General features: G+C 38.9%; 1 protein-coding gene across 2 annotated transcripts in view; it reads left to right on the top strand.

The window, feature by feature from the left end:
- The first annotated feature begins 618 nt into the window (after positions 1 to 618).
- The window catches only part of LOC138854934 (nicotinate phosphoribosyltransferase-like), a 45,318-nt gene continuing 36,138 nt past the window's right edge, over positions 619 to 9,798 (top strand). For both annotated transcript variants that reach the window (XR_011394119.1, XM_070101065.1), the window contains exons 1-2: positions 619 to 750; positions 5,839 to 5,967. Coding sequence is in view for 1 of the 2 variants with exons in the window: in XM_070101065.1 (XP_069957166.1) it covers positions 634 to 750; positions 5,839 to 5,967 (246 nt within the window). In the remaining variant the exon portion in view is untranslated. The remainder of the gene's footprint in view (positions 751 to 5,838; positions 5,968 to 9,798) is intronic.

Raw genomic sequence — 9,798 nt, 5'->3', positions numbered from 1 at the left:
TTTAGTAATTTATACGGAAAAAGGGGTTACTAGCCCCTTGTTCCCGGCATTTTAGTCGCCTCTTACAACACGCATGGCTTACGGAGGAAGAATTCTGTTCCACTTCCCCATGGAGATAAGAGAAAATAAACAAGAACAAGAACTAGAAAGAAAATAGAAGAAAACACAGAGGGGTATGTATATATATGCTTGTACATGTATGTGTAGTGTGACCTAAGTGTAAGTAGAAGTAGCAAGACATACCTGAAATTTTGCATGTTTATGAGACAGAACAAAGGACACCAGCAATCCTACCATCATGTAAAACAATTACAGGCTTTTGTTTTACACTCACTTGGCAGGATGGTAGTACCTCCCTGGGCGGCTGCTGTCTACCAACCTACTACCTAGAATGGGTACACTTGTGTTGAAATAAAAAAAAATTAATCTAAATTGCGGCATATTGAAAAAGACAAGCTATGATTGCATGACTTAAGGTTTTCTACTTTGCTGTGTATACACATTCAGTTAATTCATGCTCCTTCCTTACAGCCTGACTTCCATATCTTCCAACATTTCTTAGAGGTGACTGGAAAACTACTTGAATAATTGAGTGTACATATGCAATTTTCAGGTCATGCTCTTATAGACTTGATGCATCGAACTTCAGAATCGGCTCCAAAATGTGGCAGCAGAGTCCTCTGTAGACATCCCTTCCAAGAAAGCAAACGAGCATATGTCAGCCCTGCTAAAGTGGAAGCTTTATTTAAAGTGAGTGCTTCTCTTGATTTCAATCAAAATACAATATATCTGAAGCTTTTGTCATAGATGGAGTCTTTAGTTAGGCTTAAGCTTGCCCAAAATGCTCTGCATGATCATGGGCTGTCTGCATGCATTCATGTGTCAACCCATGTATGTATCAACAATGTATCATGTGGAAATTTGAATGCATGGAATATTTTTTTAACAAATCAGTCATTTCCCAAAGAGGCAAGGTGACTTACTGAAGGAATCGTATTTACCTTCACTTAGTTTTGCCAGAGGTTCACAGAAATGTATTGTTGAAAACTAGACATTTTCACTGCTGGGTCTGGCCCTGGCTCTCTTTTGTGATAGCTTTTCCTCTTCCCTACCCAACAGCAGACCCACATTTTTTGGGACCCGAAGCTTGAACTGTTATGTGGGCCCCTTCACAACCCATTCTTATACAGTAGACCTAAAAGTTTTAAGTAATGTGGACTCAAGTCACTTCTGGGGCCCTTCTGGGGCCCTTCTGGGATTAAGGGCTCTGAAGCTGAAGCTTAATAAGTTTCATAGTAGATCTGTCCCTGCCCCTTCCTGTTCTTCACATATCCTCACTTCCCCTTGTTGGTTCTTATTTGTGAGTTGTTCTGCTTCTCTTAGAGTTTTTGAGGAGATTGATTCATGTATGTTTAACATTAGTTGAAAAGACAAGGAATGGTTTCTAGGTAGATGTGGGATTCTCCATTGTTGTTTAATATTTTTGCTTAGTTAATTGTATGTATGTCATCTAATAAAAGTAAAAATGGCAACACACTCCTCACTCACTGAGTGTCCATGGTTCGATCTCAGGCCGGGTGGAAACATTGGGCATGTTTCCTTACACCTGCTGTCCCTGTTCACCTAGCAGTTAAGTAGGTACCTGAGTGTTAGTTGATTGTTGTGGGTTGCATCTTGGGGGACAAGATTGAAGGACCCCAGTGGGTATAAGACAGATAGTCCTTGATGATACACTGTCCTCTTCAAAAAACTAGATTTTGGTGCAACATGCATCAGATGAGTTGACTAAAAAAATTAGATAAACTGGGAAAAGCTTAATATTACACAACATAAAACATGAAAAAAATCAGCTAATGTCTGAAATATTGGTACTACAGGCCTTAGAACTACCAGTAAGTTGGAACAAATTTGGGTACCACATGTCATGTTTAAGTTATTTTGGATATATTTTCATCACTATCTGGTCTCTGGCTATTAACTCTTACACAATAGAGGGAAAACTAGTGATGCTGGAGGTGCTAAGAAAAATTAACATGTGAAAGACTATATATTCTGTTTCATATTGCCTGTAGTCATTATCCAACCTTAAGTAATAATTAATTGCTTGTTTGTTCTCTTTGTAATTCCTAAATTTACTATTTACAAACCCTTCATATCCTTATATATCTTCTTTCAACAAACTGCCCATATTCCACCAAAGCAGGATGGCCCAAAAAGGAAAACAAAAGTTTAGTAATATATACAGGAGAAGGGGTTACTAGCCTTTTGCTCCCGGCATTTTAGTCGCCTCTTACGACACGCATGGCTTACGGAGGAAGAATTTTGTTCCACTTCCCCATGGAGCCTTATATATATATATATTTATAAGCAGTTAGTTATTGCCATTTTAATCTTAAGTTTGCCTGAAATGCTCTCCATAATTATGGACTTTCTGCATGCACAACTATGTCACCTTTCTCTATATAAACATTGTATCATGCTGAAATAAAATTATTATTTTCTTTTTTTCAACAAGCCGGCCATATCCCACTGAAGCTAGGTGACCCAGAAAAGAAAAATACTTTCACCGTCATTCACGTATAATCACTGTCTTTGTAGAGATGCTGAGATATGACAATTTAGCTGTAACTCCAAACAGCCAGTATCCCAAACTTCTCCAGGACTCAAGCTCAGCTAACTGGTTTCCCTGAATCCCTTCACAAAATATTACCCTGCTCACACTTCAACAGCTCGTCAGGTCCCAAAAACCGTTCATCTCCATTCACTCCTATCTAACATATTCTCACATGCCTGATACATGTCCAAGCCCCTCCACCCTTTCCTAGGATGACCCCTATCCCTTCTTCCCTCCACTACAGATTTACACACTGTCCAAGTCATCCTGTTTTGCTCCATCGTCTCTAAATGACCAAGCCACCTCAACAACCCCTCCTCAGCTTTCTGAATAATACTTTGTGACTCCAAATGTCCCCTTAATTTCCACACTACGAATTCTCTGCATAATATTCACATCACACATTGCCCTTAGACACAACATCTCCACTGCCTCCAGCCTCCTCCTTGCTGCAGCATTTACAACCCTTGCTTCACACCCATATAAGAGTGTTGCTACCACTGTACTCTTACATTCCTTTCTTTGCCTCCATGGATAACATTTTTTGTCTCCAAAGATACCTCAGTGCACCACTCATCATGTTTCCTTCATCAGTTCTGTGGTTTACCTTTTCCTTCATTAACCCATGTGCTGACACATCTACTCCCAAATACCTGAACACATTCACTTCTTCCATACTCCCTCCCTCCAATGTGATATCCAATTTTTCTTTACCTAACTTGTTTAATACCCTCATCACCTTATTCTTATCTTTGTTCCCTTTCAACTTTCTTTACACACTCTCCCAAACTCATCCTCTAACCTTTGCACCTTCTCTTTAGAACGTCCCAAAAGAACATTATCATGCTATAATTATTATTTTTCTTCAACGAACTGGCTATATCCCACCTAGGCAGGGCAACCTAAAAAGAAAACCGAAAGTTTCTCATTTTAAATTTAGTAATATATACAGAAGAAGGGGTTACTAGCCACTTGCTCCTGGCATTTTAGTCTCCTCTTATGACACGCATGACTTACGGAGGAAGAGTTCTGTTCCACTTCCCCATGGAGATAAGAGGAGATAAACAAGAACAAGAACTATTAAGAAAAAATAAGAAAACCCAGATAGGTGTGGAATGTTAGTTACCATTTTGTCCTAGGCACATATCGATTAGACACTAGGCCTGTGTGTGTATGTGTGTGTACGTGTACGTACATGCATGTGTAGTGTGACCTCAGTGTAAGTAGAAGTAGCAAGATATACCTGTTATCCTGTGTGTTTATGAGACAGAAAAAAGACACCAGCATTCCTTCCATCATGTGAAACAATTACAGGTTTCTGTTTCACACTCACTTGGCTGAACGGTAGTACCTCCCTGAGTAGTTGCTGTCTTCCACTCTACTATCTATAATTATTATTATTTTTATTATTATTATTATTTATTATTATAACTTTGACATCCCCTGTGTCTGACACACCCTATGAATTCATTACTTCCTGGGTGAAATATGGTGGCAGCACAGATAACACTGTGTAGCACACTTCTTTATGAAGTAATGTGGAGAGTTTCAGTGCAGTTGGTCATTAAGTTGAGGTTACCTGGGGATTTTTTTTTTTGTTGTTGTGTTGTCAGTGCATTGTTGTGACTTTTGTATAACAAATGAAATGTTTCAAATAAAGATCAGAGGGTGTGTAAAATTCTGTTTTAAGCTTAGTTAAATGAAAATGTTTATTTCCTTGCAAAGCTTACAATGTATGGTTTACATATTATAAAATATTAATTACAAAGAAGGCCACTACCATGTCTAGGCATTTTGGGCAGACTAATCCTAATTCTTACTCTGTATTGACACAGGTTATGGAGCAGTACATTTTAATACATCTTGTTGCATACCGATATAAAAGTTAGGAAAACCTCACAAAATGCTTCAGCAAGCATTTGGTGATAAAGCAATGGATCAGACAGTGTTTTGAGTGGTTTTCTCAATTCAAAGCAGGACAAACATCAGTTGAGGATGATGAATGCTCTGGTTGTCCATCAGTGTAAAAAAATGAATGCCAACATTGAAAAAGTGAGAAAGAATATTCAAAAAGGCTGTCAGAGTATCCAGAACATTGTAAGTGCGGTGGGAATTTCTTATAGGTCTTGTCAAAGCATTTTGACTGAAAATCTGAAAATAAGGTGAGTGGCTGACATATGTGCCCTGCTTGCTGACTCAAGATCAGAAAGATAATTGTTTTCTGGCCAGAAACAAAATGACAGTCATCGCCCACCCTCCCAGCTCTCCAGATCTAGCTTCCTGTGTCTTGTTTCTCTTCCCAAAAATAAAAATGGCACTCTAGGGGCAGTATTTTAATGATGTGGAGGAAATTCAAGGACAATCACAGGCCTCGCTAGATGTTAGGAAAAAAAAAGTTCCAGAAATGTTCCAAGCAGTGGCAAATGTACTAGGATCAGTGTATACCCTCTCAAGAAGAGTACTTTAAGGAAGATCATTTCAACTAGATGGTTAGGTAAGCCTATATATGTTTTTGCAGCAGCAGCTCAGGAACTTTTTGATAGCACCTTGTATACTCCACATCTTTTGTAATAACTAGTTATATTTGGAACGGTACATTTAATATTTGTATAAAGGTTTTTAAATACCACTTTTGTAAGCACAGATGTTTGGAACTTTGACATTTGTAGGTAGGGGTCTTTCTGTACATGTTCTTTCTTTCTTTCAAAACACCTGCCGTATCCCACCGAGGCTGGGTGGCCCAAAAGGAAAAACGAAAGTTTCTCCTTTTACATTTAGTAATATATACAGGAGAAGGGGTTACTAGCCCCTTGTTCCTGGCATTTTAGTTGCCTCTTACAACATGCATGGCTTACGGAGGAAGAATTCTGTTCCACTTCCCCATGGAGGTAAGAGGTAATAGACAAGAACAAGAACTAGAAGAAAATAGAAGTAAACCCAGAGGGGTGTGTGTATATATATGCTTTTACATGTATGTGTAGTGTGACCTAAGTGTAAGTAGAAGTAGCAAGACATAACTGTAATCTTGCATATTTATGAGACAGACAAAAGACACCAGCAATCCTACCATCATGTAAAATGATTACAGGCTTTCATTTTACACTCACTTGGCAGGACGGTAGTACCTCCCTGGGCAGTTGCTGTCTACCAACCTACTACCTACATGTTATTTATTTAAATACGTACTTATCAATATATGTAACCCACACGTTATTATATTTCAGCTGTATTGGAAAGATGGTAAAATCCAACAAGATTTGCCAAATCTAGAAGAAATCCGGGACAGAGTGACAGAGTCGCTGCAGACGCTGAGGCAGGACCACAAGCGCAACCTCAACCCTACACCTTATAAAGTATGATGTAGTGCTAGTTCACTAATTTGCTGCCTTTGATTTAGTTATATATTTAAAAAAAAAAAACTGGCTGTCTCCCACCATGGTAGGGTGACCCAAAAATGAAGATACACCTTTCATCAATCACTCTTGCCAGAGGTGCACCGATACTACAGTTCAAAACTGTAAATATCCCCACCCCACCTTCAGAGTGCAGGCACCATACTTCTTATCTCTAAGATTTTAGTCCAGCTAACTGGTTTCCCTGAATTCCTTCATAAATGTTACCTTGCTCACACTCCAACAGCACTTTAGTCATAAATCCCAGTTGCCTCCACTCTTATTTAACATGCTCACATACCCTTGTTGGATGTGCAAGTCCCTCGCACACAAAACTTCCTTTACTCCCTCCCTCCAGCCTTTCCTAGGATGACCTCTTCTTGCCACTACAGGTTTTTATGCCTTCCAAGTCATACTTTTTTTTTTCAAGCCTCTCTAAATGTTCAAACCACCTCAACAACCCTTCCTCAGCTCTGGATAATACTTTTAGTAATCCCACAAATCCTTCTAATTTCCAAGCTATGAATTTTCTGCATAATATTCACACTGCACACTGCCCCTAGACTTGACATCTCCACTGCCTTCAGCCTACTTGCTGCAACATTCACAACCCATGCTTCACACCCATTTAAGATCATTGGTACCACTGTACTCTCATATATTCCTCTTTTTTTGCCTCCATTGATAAAATTCTTTGTCTCCACAGATGCCTCAGTACACCACTCACCTTTTGTTCCTTGTCAATTCTATGGTTCACCTCATCTTTATTAGACCAATCTTGACATGTTCACTCCCAGATATCCGAACATATTCACTTCCTCTATATGCCCTCCCTCTAATCTGATATCCAGTCTCTCATTACCAGATTTTTTGATACCCTCATCACCTTGCTCTTTTCTGTTATTTATATATTTTTAACAAACTGGTTTTATCCCACCAAAGCAGGGTGACCCAAAAAGAAAAACCAAAGTCTTTATTATAACATTTAGTAATTTATACAGGAGAAGGGGTTACTAGCCCCTTGCTTTCAGCATTTTAGTTGCCTCAGAGAACTTTATCTATAGAGGTATAAAGGAGAATATATCAGAGTGTAGTGGTACCAACTGTTGTATGAGTGTGAAGCATGGGTTTTGAATGTTGGAGCAAGGAGGAGGCTTGAGGCTTGGGCAATGAATGGTGTAAATATTATGCTTGGTGATTAGGAGGAAGTGTGAGATTACCAAAATTATTATTCAGAGGGCTGAGGAAGGGTTGTTGAAGTAATTCAGGCATTTAGAGATGATGGATTAGAATGAGATGACTAGGAGGGCTTAAAAATCTGGGGTAGAGGGAAGGAGGGATAGCGGTCTTTCTAGGAAACATTGGAGGAAGGTGGTAAAGGTTTTGAATGCTAGGGGCTTAGACATCCAACAGACTTGTGTGAGTATGTTGGACAAGAGTGAGTGGCGACAAGCAGTTATGATTTAACATGCTGTTGGAGTGTTAGCAACATTGATGAAGAGATGCATGGAAACCGGTTAGCCGGACTTGAGTCCTGGAAGTGGGAAATACGGTGACTACACTGATGGAGGGGGTGGAAATGTTGCAGTTTGGAGCTTGTTCTGACCTGTAATGTCAGCACCCTTCTGAAAAGACGGTGATTGAATGAGTGGCAGTAAAAGTGTTTTCTTCTTTGTCAGATCACCCTACCTCAGTTGGAGATGGCTGGATTGTTAAAAAATATGTAAAATTGGGGCTACTCCTCCCTTCATCATTTCAATCCTAATTACCCTGCACCCTTTCAGGTCTTATGTAAATCTTTCTGGTTTAGTGTTTCCCCATAAATATAATTTAGGTCATGTTGCCTTAGTGGAAAACTTTGTGTTGACAAACTTGAATATATGACATAGAAGACATGAATACTTTGTACATTGCAGTGGTGTACTGTCATGGTGTTTAAGCTATAGGTTATGACAAATTTACATTACACTCACACTTGTGTAACAGATTTAAAATATTTGAGTAAGATTCATTAAGTTCTTTATTGTGCTTATGTATGTGTGTGTTTTTGTGTGTACAATCTGATATGTACACCTGTGTATAAAAGTATTCATGCACCTCATGTTTTGTGTAGATAGTGTACTGGTAATATATGCAATTCCTTTTCAGCAGATCCTTTCTCCTCCTCCTCCTCCTCCTCCTCCTTTCTCATTGTTTTACACATTATTGTTTCTCATTATAAGCAGATAGTGGTTGCTTTATCTATTTCATAAGAAAATCAGCATGTAGAATGATTCAGCATTGTTTGCAGAATATTTTCAATCATATTGCATGAGGTTCTACCTTCAGAAAGGTAGAATAAGACTTAGTAATCTATATGGACATCTGTACTACTGCTCCATGTGGAAGTGGAGAAGAATCCTTCCTCTGTAAGCTATGCGTGTCGTAAGAGGTGACTGAAATGCCGGAGCAAGGAGCTAGTAACCCCTTCTCCTGTATGGATTACTGAATGTAAAAAAGAAAAAAAACTTTTGTTTCTTCTTTTTTTGGGTCACCCTGCCTCGGTGGTAGACGGATGTTGTGTTAAGAAAAGTCTATAATACTGTGCATAGTTTGAAAGAATGAAAATTTCATTCTTCCATAAGGGCCCTGGGAAACCACTTGGAACACAACCTACACTTAGGCAATGACATATGCAAAACAGTTAAGACATTTGTTAGGAAGCATTTTTGGTCCCAGGATTGAAACTGAAGTGTTTTGCACATGTCATTACCCCAACTTGTCAGTATTATATACACTACCTAGTTTTTACAAGCTACTCTTTTAAGAAATACTGCAATCACATCTCTCTTAACCCCAGTCATTTGTCTCATACTTTTGCTCATGGTACAGCCTCCCTCCACCTGTGTACTTGTGCCACTCACTTGTAGTAGACTCTGCCTTCTACCAACCTTTATAGAGCTCTGATTACTAATTTGCAACCAAGGCTGGCAGTAGGGAAGTGGAGGAATTGGTATGCCCCCAGGGTCCTTGTGCAAAAATGGCATTTTCATCCTTTAAAACTACGTAATCTGCAGTGAGACCATGGTTACCTATTTGATACTGTATTATTGACATTCAGGACACAGGAGGCAGCTGTTAAATGGAGGCTGGAATTTAGAGGGGTAGGTCATTTAGACTGTAGTCCAGTCAATATGAAGCGTGATTCCAACCAGGCTGCTGAATTGTTCATATAATAATAATAATAATAATAATAATATTAATAATAATATATGCACCTGGGGAAGAGAGAAGTATAGAGAAGAGAGAGAGATTTTGGGAAATGTTGAGTGAATGCGTGGGGAGTTTTGAACCAAGTGTGAGACTACTTGTGGTTGGGGATTTTAATGCTAAAGTGGGTAAAAATGTTGTGGAGGGAGTAGTAGGTAAATTTGGGGTCCCAGCAGTAAATGAAAATGGGAAGCCTTTAATTGAGCTATGTGTAGAAAGAGGTTTGGTAATAAGTAATACATATTTTATGAAAAAAGAGGATAAATAAATATACGAGGTATGATATAGCATGTAATGAAAGTAGTTTGTTAGATTATGTATTGGTGGATAAAAGGTTGATGGGTAGGCTCCAGGATGTACATGTTTATAGAGGGGCAACTGATATATCGGATCATTATTTAGTTGTAGCTACAGTTAGAGTAAGAGGTAGATGGGATAAGAGGAAAATGGCAACAACAAGTAAGAGGGAGGTGTAAGTGTATAAACTAAGGGAGGAGGAAGTTCGGGTGAAATATAAGCAACTATTGGCAGAAAGGTGGGCTG

Source organism: Cherax quadricarinatus, chromosome 75 (assembly GCF_038502225.1).
Source record: "Cherax quadricarinatus isolate ZL_2023a chromosome 75, ASM3850222v1, whole genome shotgun sequence".
NCBI lineage: Eukaryota > Metazoa > Arthropoda > Malacostraca > Decapoda > Parastacidae > Cherax > Cherax quadricarinatus.
This window is presented reverse-complemented; position numbering and strand designations above follow the sequence as displayed.